The sequence below is a fragment of the Artemia franciscana genome, chromosome 3 (assembly GCF_032884065.1).
Source record: "Artemia franciscana chromosome 3, ASM3288406v1, whole genome shotgun sequence".
Lineage (NCBI taxonomy): Eukaryota > Metazoa > Arthropoda > Branchiopoda > Anostraca > Artemiidae > Artemia > Artemia franciscana.
The window spans coordinates 42,514,158-42,533,837 of NC_088865.1; the positions used below are offsets into that span (position 1 = coordinate 42,514,158).

Below are 19,680 nucleotides of genomic sequence, written 5' to 3' on the forward strand. Positions count from 1 at the left end.
AACCTCGCTCTTTACACTAAAGGTTAAATTTTGTTCCAATTTCTTAGGAATGACCCCTGAATCACAAAAGCCGTAGAGCAAATAGTTGAAATTACTAAAAATACTTTAGCTTTAAAAAGAGCAGGGTATTAGGAGGAGGTGAGCCCATCATATGCGTAATAATTTCTGTCCATTTTAAGTTTTAATGCTTCTCCTTACTTTCAGTTGAAAAAACTTTTTCATATTTATTTTTTCATTGTATTTTTTTAAATAATGCTAGATAATCCTGCGCTCCCTTCGTGAAAATTTTCTTCCCCCATGACAAATTCCTCCAAGGAAAGTTCCCCCAACATATCCCCCTCTTCTCATCTCCCCCCAACCTAAAAATCTCCCTGAAAACGTCTGTACACTTCCAAATAACCCTTACTATATGTAAGAAATGGTCAAAGTTTGTAACTTGTGGCGCCTCCCACAGGGACTCTGGGGGAGTAGGTCGTCCCCAAAGACATAGTTACAAGGTTTTTTGACTACAATGAATAAAATGGTTATCTCAGAGTTTTTATCTGGTGACTTTGGAAAATAATTAGCGTGGGAGGGGGCCTAGGTGCCCTCCAATTTTTTTATTCACTTTAAAAGGACACTAGAGCTTTTCATTTCCGTTAGAATGTTCCCTCTCGCAAGATTCTAGGACCACTGGGTCGACATGATCACCCCTGGGAAAAAAAAAACAAACAAACAAACAAATAAACACGCATCCGTGATCTGCCTTCTGGCAAAAAATACAAAATTCCACATTTTTGTAGTTAGGAGCTTAAAATTTCTACAACAGGGTTCTCTGATACGCTGAATCTGACGGTGGGATTTTCGTTAAGATTCTATGACTTTTAGGGGTTATTTTCCCCTATTTTCTAAAATAAGGCAAATTTTCTCAGGTTCGTAACTTTTGATGGGTAGGACTAAACTTGATTAAACTTGTATATTGAAAATCAGCATTAAAATGCAATTCTTTTGATGTAACTATTGGTATCAAAATTTCGTTTTTTAGAGTTTTGGTTACTATTAAGCCGGGTCGCTCCTTACTACAGTTCGTTACCACGAACTGTTTGATTCGTTACCATGAACTGTTTGATGTGCAGAAAAATCATAGGTACCACATTTTGCATGCAACCTTGCTATACTGTATCCCCCCCCCCCCTAATGTGCAAATATATAGCCCGGGTTATGTATTTTTAATGCATTCTGCCACCCGTAACTTGTTTTTCCAGCTTTTGTGTTGTCACAGTTGATTTAATTTACAGGTACAAGGGCTAAAACAACTGAGACGCCTTGAGGGAATATATAGGAAATATATAATTCAGGCTATATATTTCCAAATTAGGAGGGAGGTTTAAATGCATACAAAATGTGCTAGTTATGATTATTCTGCATATTATGAAGTAAGAATTATTAACCTAGCTTCACTTCATGGGTGTGTTTGGTGTAATACTCAAGTACCGTTGTTAGAATCTTGACAAGGTAAACATTTTGTTTCAGCGTTGATTTTAAAGTTAATTTTGTTTTGTGACAATTATATTTTTTAGATTTTCGGCAATGTTTTTAATGTGAAAAACTGTCGATATCCACTTGGTTGCATTTAACACAATTTATTACTCTCTCCTTTAATATGAAATTGCCCTTATAGAGGCTAACTTTTCTTGACTCCTTATTCCACCAGCCTCCATATACAAACGAATAAGGAAAGGAATTGCTTAAAAGCAAGTATAAGAAAGTAAGAATGTCAACTTTATTGTTTTCCTTCTTCTCTTCACAGTATGATTTTGAAAACATGTAGATAAGAGAAGATAATAAAGGGTATTCTGTGTACCTTCTGAGACATACAACAAAAATCAATATCCTGTTACGACCCGCTGAGTATCCACAGGTAAATAATGAAAATACCTTAACGAACCCTAAGAATGTAAGGTTGGGATAAACAACGTTTATGCCGAAAGATTCGTTTTGGTTGACCATTTTTTAGCAGTGACAGGTAAATGAAGGGGTTGTTTACTAGCTTTTAGCTAATTATTATGTTTGACAGTTAGAATTTTGTTTTTTGGGATTTTTTTAAGCATTTACACCGGACAGTAATAACCGGTAGACGAAGGGGCCATCTACTTAGGCTAATTGTACCTAATTACCGTAATGTGTTTGATCTCTCTAGCAGTGATAAAACCTTAACGCAAAAAAAAGATTTGAATATTTTTGGGAGAAGTCACTGTAAGTAAGAAGTTTTAAAGACAATAGCATGAACCATGAAACATATCCCTCTAGAATTTCAATTATGCGGGGCTTTATTTGAGCACTCCTTATAAGCCCTAAGTGTCGGGAACAGATCTCCGTCTATGTGTTAATGGCTTTCACCATTCCTCCAGCCGTGTCTTACGCATTTTTGATCTTGCATTCGATGTTTCCAATACCCCATCATATTCAACCTCCATATCTCCAATCTAGCCCTGCCTTTATGTCTCCGATTGTTACAGAAACATTCAATAATATTAATGCTTCCGTTTCTTATTTAATATAAGTATAATTCTGGGATTTAACTTGTTTGGTTTGATGTTTAACGCAATTAATATCCGATCATAATACGAATACTTAGAAATTGGGGCTAGTACTCGCTTTGTATTTTCTGTTATAACATCTGAGACTAAATCAAATCTTAAGTACAATGGACGATTGTTTTACTAAGAAAATTTTTCGTAACGGCTTTTGTTCTTTTATCTTTGGCTGAAGCATGTTTTGTAATTTCAAAGGAATCTTAACTCGTCAAGAAGCATATTATCTGTGTGTAAAATTGACTTTTCATACGCTACCATGATTTTGCTTACCTGCGTTAGCAACTGCTCTCGGTAAAGCCAAAACTCCACTTCCAGCCATGTTTCCTCCAACAAAAACGGCCGCAGCCCAAAGACTTAGCCCACTGTGCTTCTTTAAAGCATAGCTATCGGCGTTCCCGTTCAATGGCAGTATTGTAGGTTTGGTGGGTACCTCTTTGAGGTCCAGCATCTAAAAAAGATAAGGAGTTTTTCTGTATAAATCTATTTTAAAAGAAGCGTTAGTGATAGTAGAAACAGAAATGCTGAGAAGCTAAAATTTTGTTGTATAACGAATTGTGCCTTACAGGTTATTGGAGTTTAGGTTAGGCTAGCAATAAATTCAAAACCAAGCTTCCAACTCCCCGCCATCCCATCCCATAGAGATCGTTCAAGTAGCATATTTTTTGAATATTACCGTTAAATGCTCCGGAAGCCTTTAAGGTTTTCCTAACAGCCTCAAATGTCATTTCAAGAAAATTTTAAGTTTTAAGTAGAAAAAAAAAATACTAAAATTATTATGTCGTAATTCTATGAGTTTGTAATCGAGCAGGTCTCAGCCCAGTTTGGAAAAGTGAATATAAGTGTATTCACTCTTCCAGCACAGTCTTAACGACTAACGAACTTTCTCCCTCCATCACAACCTGTTAATGACTGGTGCATTACCCACTTTCAAAGAATAGCCGAAGATTTAAGCTTACTTTTAGAAAATCGTCTTAGCCTGTGTCATCCCCCTCCAAGAAAAAATATAGGATCTCATTAGCCACAACCTGCTATACAAAAGTGAAAATTTATATGAATAAACTGTTTTTTAAACCTTTATTGAGACTCTTCTCTCTTGGAAAACATTTAAGTCATTAATTTTGTATTTATTTTAATACACAAATGTGATGGAGAAATTTCAACAAATAAATTTCAGCCCTTTTATTTGGACCCAGTCATGGAGGAAAGGATATTCAACTTGTTTATTTTCATTACAGTTGTTTTTAACTTTGAAATATAGTTACAACGCACTAGTATTGTTGATAGTTTTTATTTCTAATGAAATGTCATAGAAAAAGTAGAAATTAAGACAAATATACAAATTCTTTTGGCAAAACTTTCCATACAAATTTGTTCTTAATTCGCAAAAATACGGCATCAGAAGGGCGAGCAAACTTGAATGCAGGTTATTTAGGCTGTTTGAGCCTTCCCCGGGTGGTTGTTTGATGTATAGCTTTTGTAATTAGTAGTTTAATAAAGCAACTCTTAGTCTAGTCTTTAGTGTGGCTAAAGGTGAGGACTACCCCCTTAAAAAAAGGTGTGCATTAACTTAAAACTAGTTTGAGCTAATCAAACAGTTCGTGGTAACGAACTGTAGTAAGGAGCGACCCGGCTCAATAGTAAACAAAACTCTAAAAAATTTTGATACCAATAGTTACAACAAAAGAATCACATTTTAATGCTGAATTCAAATATATAAGTCTCATCAAGGTTAGTTTTACCCATCAAAAGTAACGAGCCTGAGAAAATTTGCCTCAAATTCGAAAATAGGGGGAAACACCCCCTAAAAGTCATACAATCTTAACGAAAACCACACTATCAGATTCAGCGTATTAGAGAACCTTATTGTAGAAGTTTCAAGCTCCTATCTATAAAAATGTGGAATTTCGCATTTTTCGCCAGAATACAGATCACGGATGCGTGTTTATTTGTTTGTTTTTTTGTTGTTTTTTTTCCCCAGGGGTGATCGTATCGACCCAGTGGTCCAAGAATCTTGTGAGAGGACTCATTCTAACGGAAATAAAAAGTTCTAGTGCCCTTTTAAGTGACCAAAAAAATTGGAGGGCACCTAGGCCCCCTTCCCACGCTAATTATTTTCCCAAAGTCAACGGATCAAAATTCTGAGATAGCCATTTTATTCACCGTAGTCGAAAAACCTTGTAACTATGTTTTTGGGGGTGACTTACTCCCGCACAGTCCCCGTGGGAGGGGCTACAAGTACAAACTTTGACCAGTGCTTACGTATAGTAATGGTTATTTAGAAGTGTACAGAGGTTTTCAGGGTGATTTTTAGGTTGGGGGGGGGGGTTGAAAAGAGGGAGATTTGTTGGGGGAGCTTTCCTTGGAGGAATTTGTCGTGGGGGAAGAAAACTTTCATGAAGGGAGTGCAGGATTTTCTAGCATTATTAAAAAAAAAACAATGAAAAAATAAATATGAAAAAGTTTTTTCAACTGAAAGTAAGGAGAAGCATTAAAACTTAAAACGAACAGAAATTATTACGCATATGATGGGCTCACCTCCTCCTAATACCCCACTCTTTACGCTAAAGTATTTTTAGTAATTTCAGCTATTTATTCTACGGCTCTTGTGATTCAGGGGTCATTCTTAAGGAATTGGGGCAAAATTTAAGCTTTAGTGTCAAGAGCGAGATACTGACGAGTGGGTGAACCCCCTCATATACGTAATAAAAACATGAGAATACAAAAGTTCGTTACGTAAACTAATTTGTAAGTTACGTATATCTTTTACTAATAAAAAAAATTCGTAAGAAATTTAAAGTTCTAGTTGCCTTTTTAAGTAACCAAGAAATCGGAGGGCAACTAGGCATCCTCCCCGCTCTTTTTTTCTCAAAATCATTCGATCAAAACACTGAGAAAGCCATTTAGCAAAAACAAAAAATATGGAAATTTCGTTTAAATTATTCATCTGCGGAGAGTCAAAATCAAAACATGCATTGATTCAAAAAACGTTCAGAAATCAAATAAAAAAAAACAAGTTTTTTTTTAACTGAAAGTAAGGAACGATTTTAAAACTTAAAACGAACAGAAATTACTTCGTATATGAAAGGGGCTGCTTCCTCATCAACGCCCCGCTCTTTACGCTAAAGTTTTTTACTGTTTTAAAAAGTAGAGTTGAAAGAGTCAAACTTATTATACGAAGTAATTTCTGTTTGTATTAAGTTTTAATGTCGCTCCTTACTTTCAGTTAAAAAAACTTGTTTTTTTTATTTAATGACCTATTAGAATGTGGCTCGTGCATAAAATAGTGTTTTGTGAAAGTAATTGCAATTTTGGATACTTTAAATTTGTATCACTATTCACAAGAAAACCAATTCGATGAAATTACACCTTTAGCGGGTTTTTTCCTAACTTAAAAAGTTCCTACGTTTATAAAAAACACTTCCAGGAATGGATCTACAGCTAAAATGTTACTCTGGGAAAATTGATTCAGGTTTCCACTCCTCCATGGGTTTATTTCTCTCTCCAAAACCCACTTTTAATAATGGGTAATTTTATTGATAGGTGAGTAACAGTTTTAGAAGTGTATTTACAGCCCAGATAAAGGTTCGGAAAAGCACTTTTAATAGCACACTTCTACATTTCTCTAGGTTTTTGGTTTGAAGATCGTATGAAAAAAGATCCTACTGTAGAACAAAATTTTGGATTAGAACATGGCTAAACTCCTGAGAGTCACCATGCCAAGGCCTATAGGTTATTTGACTGTTTAGTGCCTCTGATATATTGACATTTTATAATAAGTTGGATGCCAAGCTGAAAGAACAGGATTGCCTGTGGTTAGGTCCTTTTCGTCCTCTTTTGCGATTATTTTGATTTGCACCATTACTTTTTATATTTAATATTGTTTTGATGGGTGTTTCTTTTGATTATGTTTCATTCTTATTTTTTTTTTCTACTTCAATTTATTACAATTTTAGTGGGTCAAAACAAATTACGTTATTATATTATACTGCTCCAAGAGAAGTCAAACTTAGAAAAAGCCTGTCGTGATAGATTCTTTTAATGTTTCCAAAAAGGGAATATGTGGAGTGAAAGCTTAAAAATGTCCTGCTAGCTTTAGCTTGCTTTGTACATTCATTTAAGTAGCAATATAAACTTCGGAATGTAGCAAAAATTCACTATATTACCGTTTTCCCATCTTTTTTTTGCTTCAAAAAATTAGTTTGCCAATTCATCGTTACTTTTAAAGTTTGAAGGTTACAGAGGAAAAGGTCCTACTCTAGAACAAAACAAAACGTTCTGCCAAATATGTTTTGATAGCACATTAATAGTTTGATAGTGATTTGCTTGTAGATACGTACACAGGGCAAGCACTTATCTGGGAGCTCGTTTTAGAGCAAACAGCATTTCAGGATGGGGAGGGGGGGGACACAAGTCCAAAATAAATGCAAAATCTTCAGATTATATCGAAAATTTGAGAAATTGTCCGATGAATCGTAAAGTCCTCCAAATTCAAAAACCTCTTTTTAACACCCAGAATAACCAAATGTAGTTCCAATTGCCAACCTTTTGGGCTTTGGACTTTTTGGAAAAATAACATCAAAAATAGGGGATTTATATAAACAATGTAAAAAAGTGGAATTCAAACAATCTCGAGAATTGGGGGTTTACTAAGGTCCACTAGTATGCGAACATAAAAGTTTTCAAAGTAGTATTTATGATAAAATTTAAACGATTTTCTTCGGCGAGCTTTTGCTTTTTTGTGTAAAATTTTATGAGGATTTTTCTTAACACATATTATTCGTAAATAAAATTTATCAATTATTTTCTAGTTCACTCAATATTTTCTTCTGCAATACGTTTTTGCTTTGTCAAGTGCGAGGGGTTATGACCTATCTGGTTTGGTTACCTCTGAGCTTCATTTCCTTGAGTCATTTTCCTATTTGTCTAATTTACATCATTTAGATATACATTATGATTTATTTATCCTATATAGATGCATTTTCTTCAGCCCCTATTTTCCTGATATATGCCACGTCAAGTGACGTTAACCTTTTGAATGTTGTAACCTCTTTTTTCCCTTTCCTTTTTTCTTACAAAACAAAATTTTTGAATTTCTAAATATTTAAGGGTCCAGAGTTTGAAAGTAGGTTGGAAAAATTTTGATCAGACTTAAAGCCGCTTGAATTTCGAGTAAAGAAGGATGAGGATGAACAGGTAACATAGACAAAGAGAAGATTGACAAAATTGATAACTTCTGTTACCTTGGTAATATTGTTAATAAGAATGATTGATTAAGTTAACCCGCTAGCACCGTGGTTTTTGCAATAAAGAAAAAAGTAAGCAAGAATAGGAAAATAAGTCTTTAAACTATAATTTCAGGAGACTAGAAGCGACGACCATGACAGCAGTCAAGTGTAAAAAATCAATTTAGTTAAATGAAAATTTACAATAAATGCCAATAACTTTTTTTCTGTAATAAGAAGGGTGGTATCACCCTGAAGCACCATTATTCAGGTTTAGTCTAAATAAAGGGAGATAAGAAGTTAATTCCTACTACAGTAGTCGAGGTAATGTCTCTGTTACCTTGAACTATGGAAGGTTTAGGAGAATATTTCAGAGGTAAAATATTTCAATATTTCAATTAAAATATTCAATATTCAATATTTCAATGGTAAAAGTACGGTAGCATCTGTTTTTCCTGTAAAATATTGTGCCTCTTATATTGATTAAATAAAAAAAACAAGTTTTTTCAACTGAAAGTAAGGAGTGACATCAAAACTTAAAACGCACAGAAATTACTTCGTATATGAAAGAGGCTGCTTCCTCATCAACGCCCCGCTCTTTCCGCTAAAGTTTGACTCTTTCTCTCAATTCCTCTTTCTAAAACAGTAAACAACTTTAGCGTAAAGAGCGGGGCGTTGATGAGGAAGCAGCCTCTTTCATATACGAAGTAATTTCTGTGCGTTTTAAGTTTTGATGTCACTCCTTACTTTCATTTGAAAAAACTTGTTTTTTTTTATTTAATTTCTGAACGTTTTTGAATCAATGCATGTTTTGATTTTGGCTCTCCGCAGAGGAATAATCAAAACGAAATTTGCATATTTTTATTTTTGGCTCAATGGCTTTCTCATAATTTTGATCGAATGATTTTGAGAAAAAAAGAGCGGGGGACGAAGCCTAGTTACCCCCCGATTTTTTGGTTAATTAAAAAGGCAACTAGAACTTTTAATTTTTTACGAATCTTTTTATTGGTAAAAGTTTTACGTAACTTATAAATTAGCTTACGTAAAGAACTTTTGTATTCTCATGTTTTTATTACATATATGAGGGGATTTGCCCCATGGTCAGTACCTCGCTCTTTACACTAAAGCTTAAATTTTATCCCAATTCATTAAGAATGACCCCCTGAATCACAAAAGCCGTAGAATAAGTAGTTGAAATTACCGAAAATACTTTAGCGTAAAGAGCGAGGTATTAGAAGGAGGTGAGCCCCTCATATGGGTAATAATTTCTGTTTGTTTTAAGTTTTATTGCTGTTCCTTACTTCCAGCTGAAAAAGCTTTTTCACTTTTATTTTTTAATTGTTTTTTTTTTAAATAATGCTAGTAAATCCTGCTCTCCCTTCATGGAAATTTTCTTCTCCCATTACAAATTCTCGAAGGAAAGTTCCCCCAGCATATCCCCCTCTTCTCAACCCCTCCCCCAAACCAAAAAATCCTCCTGAAAACGCCTGTATACTTCCCAATAACCATTACTATATGTAAGCACAGGTCAAAGTTTGTAACTTGTTGCCCCTCCCAAGGGGACTGTGGGGGAGTAAGTTGTCCCCAAAGACATAGTTATAAGGTTTTTCGACAACGCTGAATAAAATGGCTATCTCAGAATTTTGATCCGTTGACTTTGGGAAAATAATCAGCGTGGGAGGGGGCCTAGGTGCCCTCCAATTTTTTTGGTCACTTAAAAAGGGCACTAGAACTTTTCATTTCCGTTAGAATGAGCCCTCTTGCAACATTCTAGGACAACTGGGTCGATACGATCACCCCTGGGAAAAAAAACAAAAAAAAACAAAAAAACAAAAAAACAAATAAACACGCATCCGTGATCTGCCTTCTGGCAAAAAATGCAAAATTCCACATTTTTGTAGATAGGAGCTCGAAACTTCTACAGTAGGGTTCTCTGATACGTTGAATCTGATGGTGTGATTTTCGTTAAGGTTCTATGACTTTTAGGGGGCGTTTCCCCTTATTTTCTAAAATAACGCAAATTTTCTCAGGCTCGTAACTTTTGATGGGTAAGACTAAACTTGATGAAACTTATATATTTAAAATCAGCATTAAAATGCAATTCTTTTGATGTAGCTATCGGTATCAAAATTCCATTTTTTAGAGTTTTGGTTACTATTGAGCCGGGTCGCTCCTTACTACAGTTCGTTACCACGAACTGTTTGATTAGCAGCTCGTCTGTTAAATATACCAGGCGCTACATAGTCACCATTCGGTACCTTTTATTCCGTTTAATTTAACTAAGAGAATAGTTTGAAAGGTTAAGTATTCTCTTTTTTATCTTCAAAATAATACCCATGGTACTAATCTACACTCAATTTATTAATGCTAGCACTCGTCACAACATTCTTTTTCAAGGCCGGGCAATTATGGTAACCCTACCTGTAAAAGTAAATAGCCTGGGACAGAGGGAAACATTTCAGAATTCATCTATTACATTATGCCCAATGCTAAAATAACAGATAAAATATTAACGAGGTTAATTTACCAAAGACTGAATCAGCAGTAACTGAAATCTTCAAAATGAATGGAAAGCTTTTTATTTATAGGCAATCGATACCAAATTTAGTAGATAAAACATAGGATTAGAATGATTACAATATATAATGGCCTAAGAAAATTAAGATCTTTAATAAGATCTAACAAAATACTTAATCCACACGAGAGTGAGTCAAAACGATTGACCTTTTTATAGATATGGAAATATTATACAGTTCAAAAGAAATGATTTACTTTAGGAATCGCACATGAAGGAAAGGATAGCTTATATCTCTTCTCTCCAGCATGAAAAACTGAGTGTTTTTGATTATGTAATTCTTTTAACTATTTACTTTGGAGCACCCCTCCCCTCCACCGATTTATCATGGCCTAAAAGCTCCATCATAATCCTGGGCACTGGCTGGATTCACTAAGTTTGTCAGATTATACTCCCAAAGGAAATAGGTATTACTGCAAAATCTTTTTGAGTGAGACAAACTCAAATATATAATTGTGATTTATATTAATATCAAAATATATCATACCGGTCTTTTCAAGCTGATAAAATTGACAAAGCAAAGCACGTGTTATGTATTCGACGTAAATTTTTTTCGTATATGTTGGCAAAACATATGTGACAACAACACATGAAAGGATATGCAATAAGTTCTGTTTATTTTGTCTTCCATCCTAATTTGGAGCTTGGCAATCTGTTGCTAATGGAAAAATACCTAAACAGAGGAGGGTTTCCCGTTGCGTCGGTAAAAGGATCTCTACCCATGAGAAAAAAAAATCGAACAAACTAGTTAGTATGTACAAAATTATAATTTCCTTTACGAATGTAATTTATTGTATCTTTGGAATAGTCATCTGACGTCCCCTAGCCCGTACTTTATATATATATATATATATATATATATATATATATATATATATATATATATATATATATATATATATATATATATATATATATATATATATATATATAAAGAATAGTCATCTGACGTCCCCCAGCCCGTACTTTATATATATATATATATATATATATATATATATATATATATATATATATATATAAAGCAAGGGTATTACTAAGATCGGCAAGAAATGAAAACAGAATAATAACCAAATCTATTGTTATATATATATATATATATATATATATATATATATATATATATATATATATATATATATATATACATATATATATATATATATATATGTATATATATATATATATATATATATATATATATATATATATATATATATATATATATATATATATATATATATATATATATATATATATATATATATATATATATATATATATATATATACATATATATATATATATAAAGCAAGGGAATTACTAAGATCAGCAAGAAATGAAAACAGAACAATAAGCAAATCTATTGTTGTTTAGAAAGAGTTACCAGTAGTAACACTTTTAAATATCGAGGTAATATCAAATCTCTGATATAACCCTGAAAGTATTAATGCTGGCCAGGAAAAGTGTAGTTTTAACCATTTATCCTGAATTGTTTATAATAAACTTTCATTTTAATGTTTTAATTCTTTATTTCTTGTTGTATAGATCGCTATCTCTCCCTTTCCCTCTATGTCACTTCGACTCTCACTCTCACTCTCTCTCTCTCTCTCTTTCTCTCTCTCTCTCTCTCTCTCTCTCTTTCCCTCTCTCTCTTTTTTTCTCAGACACACTCTCTCTCTGTCTTTCTCTCTCACCCTCTCTTTCCGAAAGTTCGATTCGAAAAATGAAAACTATTTAATTTCCCGTAGCCGTTACAGACGTTTAAATGACAGTCTCATTCAAAAGTATGGCTATATCTTTCGTATTCCGACTCTATTTAACTTTTCTTTTCAAACAGTTCGTGGTAACGAACTGTAGTAAGGAGCGATCCGGCTCAATAGTAACCAAAACTCTAAAAAATTGAATTTTGATATCAATAGCTACATCAAAACAATCGCATTTTAATGCTGATTTTAAATATATAAGTTTCATCAAGTTTAGTCTTACCCATCAAAAGTTACGAGCCTGGGAAAATTTGCCTTATTTAGGAAAATAGGGGGAAACACCCCCTAAAAGTCGTAGGATCTTAACGAAAATGACACCATCAGATTCAGCGTATCAGAGAACCCTACTGTAGAAGTTTCAAGCTCCTATCTAAAAAAATGTGGAATTTCATATTTTTTGCCAGAAGACAAATCACGGGTGCGTGTTTATTTGTTTGTTTGTTGTTGTTTTTTTCTTTTCCCCAGGGGTCATCGTATCGACCAGGTGGTCTTAGAGTGTCGCAAGAGGGCTCATTCTAACGGAAATGAAAAGTTCTAGTGCCCTTTTCAGTGATAAAAAAATTGGAGGGCAAATAGGCCCCCTCCCACGCTAATTTTTTTCCAAAAGTCAACAGATTAAAATTTTAAGATAGCCATTTTGTTCCGCATAGTCGAAAACCATAATAACTATGTCTTTGGGAATGACTTACTCCCCCACAATTCCTGGGGGAGGGGCTGCAAGTTACAAACTTTGACCAGTGTTTACATATAGTAATGGTTATTGGGATATAGACGTTTTAGCCAAAAAAAATTAATATACTAATTTCATTTCAATAATTTATGTGCGGAGAGCCAAAATCAAACATGCATTAATTCAAAAACGTTCAGAAATTAAATAAAAAAAACTAGTTTTTTTAACTGAAAGTAAGGAGCGACATTAAAACTTAAAACGAACAGAAATTACTCCGTATATGAAATGGGTTGTCCCCTCCGCAGTCCCTCGCTCTTTACGCTAAAGTTTGACTCTTTGCCACAATTCTACTTTTTAAAACAATTAAAAACTTTAGCGTAAAGAGCGAGGGACTGCGGAGGGGACAACCCATTTCATATACGGAGTAATTTCTGTTCGTTTTAAGTTTTAATGTCGCTCCTTACTTTCAGTTAAAAAAACTAGTTTTTTTTATTTAATACAGAAATAAGACAAAGAACCTAATGGAATTTTTTGGCATTTTATTGTGTTTGTTTTGTTGCAATCAACGGCCTCTTCAAACAAGTGAAAATCTTGTTTACCTCATAAAAAAAATGGATAATTTCTTGGAACATAATTACTATGGAAAATTAAACAAGAGAACGTATCTTAATGAAACTTTAGCAAATATTAAGTTTATTATGAATGGATAGTAAAAACAAGAAATAAACTGAATGCTTTCCCTTGGCTAATCTAAACAATTTAGTCATATACACTGTTGTCTGTGAACTTCTTCAGATTTCTGCTGTAGAAGACAAAATGTCAGTTGAAATAAAAGAAAAGAATTAATTTTCAAACTTTTGAAAGCTTTGCTCTTTTTTTTATAAGAAATCTCGTTGCAGCCACATAGGAAAAAAGGATGCCTTTGGACCGGTACCCTCTTATAACCTCTAGATTTCGAAAATCCCTCCTAAATATTCTTATATTTTTTGTATAAAATTTACATTTATTGGTATTTTATGGGATTTGTGCCCCCTCTCTTTCAGAAGCATTCCCTAAAATTACTATGTACGTGCCTGACTCGTCTTAAATTGAAATTAAATTGGTCAGTGCGAAATCCTAAAAGAATAACAAAATATGAAAAAAATTCTTGACAACGGCATTGCCAGGATTTCCTTTAAGGAGATATATACTTGATTGGAAGGGGGAGGGCGAAGCAAAATATATTCTATACATTAAACATTTTTTAAAAATTAAGTAAAATCTATTTAAAATTTAGGATTCATTTGATATTAAGCAATATAGGATCCGCCGATCAAAACCTAAAAACCAGAAAAACTTCACCTAATTTTAAAATAAGGTCGTAAACACCCCACCCCCCAAAGTCAATGAATCACAATAAAAATCATACCATCAGATTCAGCGTATCAGAGAACCCTACTGTACACGTTTCTAATTAAAAACTGCAAATATGTGGAATTTTGTATGTTTTGCCAGAAGAAAGATCATGGAGGTGTTTTTATTTGTTGTTTTTTTATTGTTGGGGTGATCTTGTTAAAACGATAGTCCAAGAAGTTTGGGAGAGGGGTAATTCGAGCGAGAATTAAAATGACTAGTGCCCTTTTTAAGTGACCATAAATATTGGAGGACCAGTTTCCCCCCTCTTGCACCCCTTTTATCCCTAACGTAGTCCGATCAAAATTTTGAGATAACCATTTTGTTCAAAATAGTTGAAAGTCCATTAACTTTGCCCTTGGGGATGACCTCATCCCCGCAACCCCTGGGGATTGGGGTTTAAGTCAGGAAATTTATACTTCATTTGGAAGCATACACATTGGGGCAATCCTCAAGGAGGGTATTTTCTGTATCGGGATTCCACGGGGAGAATTTTCCACGAGGAGGAAAGTTACCAAGAGTGGACTCTCCATGGGAAAATTTTATACGGGAAGAATTTGCTAGAATAACTATGCGATTTTTTTTTATTCTTGTGACTAAAATACTCAACTTTACATGTTGAGATCTTCCAAGGGAAGTGTCTGGGTATTATCTGGGGGGGAATTTTCAGTGGGAAAGATTCACCAAGGGGATCTGTTCACTGTCGATTAAAAGGTTTCATCCCTATTTTGTACTGTTATACTTTCGTCATGGAAAGGCAGTGTGGTCTTGGAAGTTACCTCACCAAGGGAAAATTTTCCGCGGGAAAAATTTTTCGTATTGGAGTAACCCGCAGGAGAAGCTATCCACGGGAGGGATCCAGGATAAATTTTCCTCTACGGAGGGATTTCAAGCATCATTTTCAAAAAAATAAGAAATTTAATAAAAAAAACAAGCCTTTATACAGATGAAACATTACCAAGGAAAATTTTTCAGATAGAATTGTCCGCAAGAAATTTTCCGGGGAGAATTTTCTGCGAGGATTGAATTCTTTGGAGGGAATTTTCCGGGGGGAGTTTACAGAGGTAGAGATTTCCATGGAGTTATTTATCGTTGTGGAGAGGATTTTCCGTGGAGGGAGGGCGATTTCCCGGCATTATTTGAAAAAGGATCAGACATTAAATAAAGAAAAACTAAATTTTTAAGTTAGAAGTAAGGAGTAAAATTAAAACTTCAAACGAGCAGAAATTATTTCTTATATGAGGGGGACTTCCGCTCCTCAACGCTAAACTTTGATTTTCTGTCCCAATTCCTTAAGATAAACTCCTGATACTTAAGGGCCGTTTAATTAAAATAGTTTTATTTTTAACTACCAATAAACTTTAGTATGAAAAACTAAACCTGTATTTTTTTTTAAAGCAGTAAAACGACAAGAAGACATGAATGCTAGGATATTTCATGTCTGTGGACTCCATTTGAGAAAATAGTACAGAGACGAGAAGATCAGTACGGCCTGAAAGCCTGCCCCTTTTTCTAGAACAATCTCTTTTTGGTCGCTTTGAACCCATCTCTTGAAAATACTGCCAAAAGTTTTTCTCTTTTTTTCCCCTAAATATCACCCTAGGTCAAAATAAGACCAGCGTTGTTATCAAAAAGATTATCAAGGATGAGATTGGCCCTATCAAACCGTACATTGTGATGAGGGTCAGTGGAATCTGGAGCTCCAAAACCCAGAATTTTGACAACAGCGGATCCATCAAAGGAGATTTGGTGTTGATTCCTAACTTGTAAAACTCATTAATTTTAAATCCAACCGTCAAAATATATTTGCAAAAGTCTAGAAAAAGAGGAAGGAAGAGCTGTAACCTTGTGAAAATTATACTATCACGAAAATCTGATGCATCTGACCCGTCTCTCAGAAAGAAGTTGTCAAGTTCCTGTCTACACAAGTGCGATCTCTATTTTTATTTTACCGTGAAGTGTGGTGAAGGATGTGTGTTTCTTTGTTTTGTTAAATCAAACTTTTAGTTTTTGTTAAACTCAAAATTTTAAGTTCTAGTGGCCTTTTTAATTAACAAAAGAAAGGGTCACGCTAAAGTAGAGTACCATACCAATTTCTTCATATTGTGCAGTAAAACAACAATTTTGACTTGAATCTAGTGGCACCAACTCACAAATTTTTTTTGGAGGGGGAATTAATAGAAAAAAAGTCCAAAGAACAATAAGGATAATTTTCAACCAGTGAAAGAGAAAGATGAAACAGAACGGATGGTTCTGCGGATGGATATTTTATGAGCCCTTTCTGTTAAAACCTAATAAAAAGAGATCAATATAGGCGTCTGGTTGTTATACTAAAGAATCAATTATTTCGATTCTTCAAAACAAAGCAATAAACAGGCTATGTCTTAGCCACAGAAAGAATTTATGCCCAATAGATTTTTTTAAGTGGTCATTCTATTTGAATTTTTACGTTTTGATATTTGGTTGCAATTACATTTTATATATAAAAAATGTTTATTTTTTCAAATCTAGGAGGACATTTCTCCTTCTATCTTTTTATATAAGAAGACTAAGGGTCAGACACATGTTGCAAAGCAACATGTTGCAACTGTAGCACATGTTGCACATGTTGCAACTGCTAGAAGGGATGCCAATGGATGTCCTCCCTCCGAATTTTCAGGCCAGATTTTTCTTTTCAGCTGATACTTAGAATTTATTCCTAAGTGTCTGAAGAACTTAGAGGGCTGTAATGCTAAATATTTTTATTTATTTTGTTAATTTCCATTTATTGCTTATTTTACAATATTACAGATCGAAGTCACTAGGCATCAAACCTTACCGGTATAGCTGTAAACTCAGGTGAAAATTCATAAGCTTTTCTGTGTTAAATACATTGTTAACTTGCCAAGTCCTTTCAAATGTCCATTTTCTAGATGACTTAATATTGTAAATTCTGCGCATTTGCAGTAATTTCTTTAGGTTGAAAGATGAAAATAGGGCAGGCTCTTCTACATGTATTGATTTCTATCTCCTAGTTTTACTAAATATAAGCTACCTATCAAGATTACTTGAATGAGCTCTAATTCTTTTTCTGACCTCTTCGTATGTACATTTACTGTATTATATGTATAAATAAACGTTTTATGCTCTTTGAGGTGCTAGACATCCGACAACTGTCGAACCCCATATTGTAGGTCAACGCTACCATAAGACTCCAAAGAAGAGAGCACAGAGAGGAAGTCACACTTTACAGAGTGGTGCATCAGTTTATACCGGAGAAGATTAGAGTTCTTGCCATCCTATAGATTTGAATCTGCGGTTGCTAAATATCAATTTGATTATTTTCTTTTGTGGCCCATCACTTGTCGTCATATGTTTTCAATTTGCGATTTTCAAGAGCCAATTTAACCCTTGTTTCGTCTCTTTACCGCCCACTTTTAGTAAAATGCACCTTTGTCAATTGTAATTGCGGCGTAGAGACTATCCGCTGAAAGCCGTTTGGGCTCGTGCAAAATTGTGTTATTGATCTGTGCTTAGAAACTTTTCTTCACTTAACTTCAGAATTCTACAATTTTTGCTGTTTTCATCGTCGGATATTCCAGGTTCCAGTTTTAGTTTCCAGTCCAGCTTCATTTCCAGCTCCAGATTCCAGTTTTAGAAAAAAGAAGTGACGGACATCAAAGGACAATTTAAGGAAGTACGTAATGTATTTTAAGTTTGCATGCGAGTAGGAAATCTATTAGGAGTGTTACGAACCGATCTTGGACGATTGATTTCTTTTCATTATTTTTTCTTTTAAAATGAGTGTAATACCAAATTTTGGTCCTTCAGATTCTGCATATCTTGCTTCAACCCTTTTTAATTAAATAAAAGTACAGATTTAAAGGTCCCTTTGAATTTTGACTCTTCAAGTCGGAATTATAATCCTACTTCCGTGGTAAAATTTTTGACTACTGTGGGTAATTCAGTGGCCAAAGAAAGTGCCACTTTAAGATGAAAGTGCTAAGATGAAAGTGGCACTTTAAGAAAGTGCTACTCTAAATATGAGAGATATGTCGGGGGATAATATAACCTATACAACTATTGAGGGTAAGAGCAAACAAGGAAAATATAAACCAAAGAGTAATTGGGTCAGCAATGGATCCCCTGGGAAAGATTCCAGTTTTTGATGATGAATTTATGAAACATTTTTTAGCCAATTGAGAAGGGTAAAAACGGTGCTCAGCTTGTCAGATTCGCAGGTAATAGATGCAGTACCACTTAGAGAGAACAGGGCCATTACTTAATTTTTGAGGATAGAGATACCTCAAATATTAGAAACTCAGGGGGACTTGAAAAAGAAATAACGCAGGCGTATTTACCAGGAAAGACAGCAGGAAAAAAATAGAGACTTAGCTGAATTAAATTTTAATTTTTTTTTGGTGCCACTGCTAACGTCTTTCGTTATTTATGCGTATGTGCACGTTTATCTTAATCATTTACGTGGAACAATTGAAGCTGGTCAAATACCTGACTGCAGGTATAAACCCTTTATACATTGAAGAATTCCCTTAATATTATCTCTCCTCTATATTTCATTTGAAGAGCTCCTTATTTTAAATATTTATTTCCACCTTTAAATGCGTTAATAAGGAAAGAGCTTCGAATTAAAAACCACTTTTTGTTTAAAATATCGACTTTGTTCTTCTATAACAGGACCCAATCTCCCTCATAGACAAAAATTCATGCTGACAGTTTGCATCTATCGTTGCATTATATTAGTATGGAACTATATGCTGATAACATGCAGTAGGAAAATGTTTAACAACAGCTTTAGTCAAATCGTACTATAAAAACGAAAACTTGCTTTGAGCCTAAGCCAAAGTATACCTTTTGAGTCTCAAATTCATGCATTTTGCTTTTCTTCTTATTCCAACAAATCAAATACTTGTTTTCAGTACAGCTGGAAAAAACTAACTAAATAGTTTCGAGTTCTGTAGGAACCAAATTAAGCAAAGCCGGTATTATAAAGGAGTATATATAACCCGACCGCGGCGTCAAACAATTTTACGACGCCTGGAAAACGCATCATTTTACTCATACCCAGGAGGAAACGACTTTTTCTGCTTAGAATTACAATAATTTAGTAAAAAATTGTTTTGCCAAGCTTGCACTATTCCATTTGTAATTTGATCATGGTTATTAGCAATTTGTATTCTATGCTATAATCTTCCTTTCTGCGTCAATGTGGACTTTTTAAAAAAGGGGAAAGTAAAATACAGAATAAGGATTCCTGTTAGCCCGGTCATAATACCAATTTCGTCACTGTGAAGTCTAAAGGTATTATGTGAAATGTTAACGCTTAAAACATATTTGATAGCCACGATAATGGCAGATGAAAGATCTAAAGCCAAACTGGCCAGCCATGACAAAAAAACAAAGAATGAACAAACACAACCTACGGCCAGTAAAAGGAAAAGAAAAAAATAAAGTGATGCAGATATTTCGTATATATGCAACA

The 19,680-nt window shown here is 34.1% G+C and overlaps 1 protein-coding gene across 2 annotated transcripts in view; it reads right to left on the reverse strand.

The window, feature by feature from the left end:
- Nucleotides 1-19,680, reverse strand: part of LOC136025283 (uncharacterized) — a 134,246-nt gene that overhangs the window by 72,580 nt on the left and 41,986 nt on the right. The window contains exons 1-2 of one of the 2 annotated variants that reach the window (XM_065701166.1): nt 19,050-19,194; nt 2,847-3,024 (exon numbers count right to left, since the gene is read on the reverse strand). In XM_065701166.1, the coding sequence (XP_065557238.1) occupies nt 2,847-3,024; nt 19,050-19,073 (202 nt within the window). In that variant the 5' untranslated portion in view covers nt 19,074-19,194. Of the gene's footprint in view, nt 1-2,846; nt 3,025-19,049; nt 19,195-19,680 lie in introns of those variants that run through there. The other variant, XM_065701167.1, reaches the window with a different exon arrangement.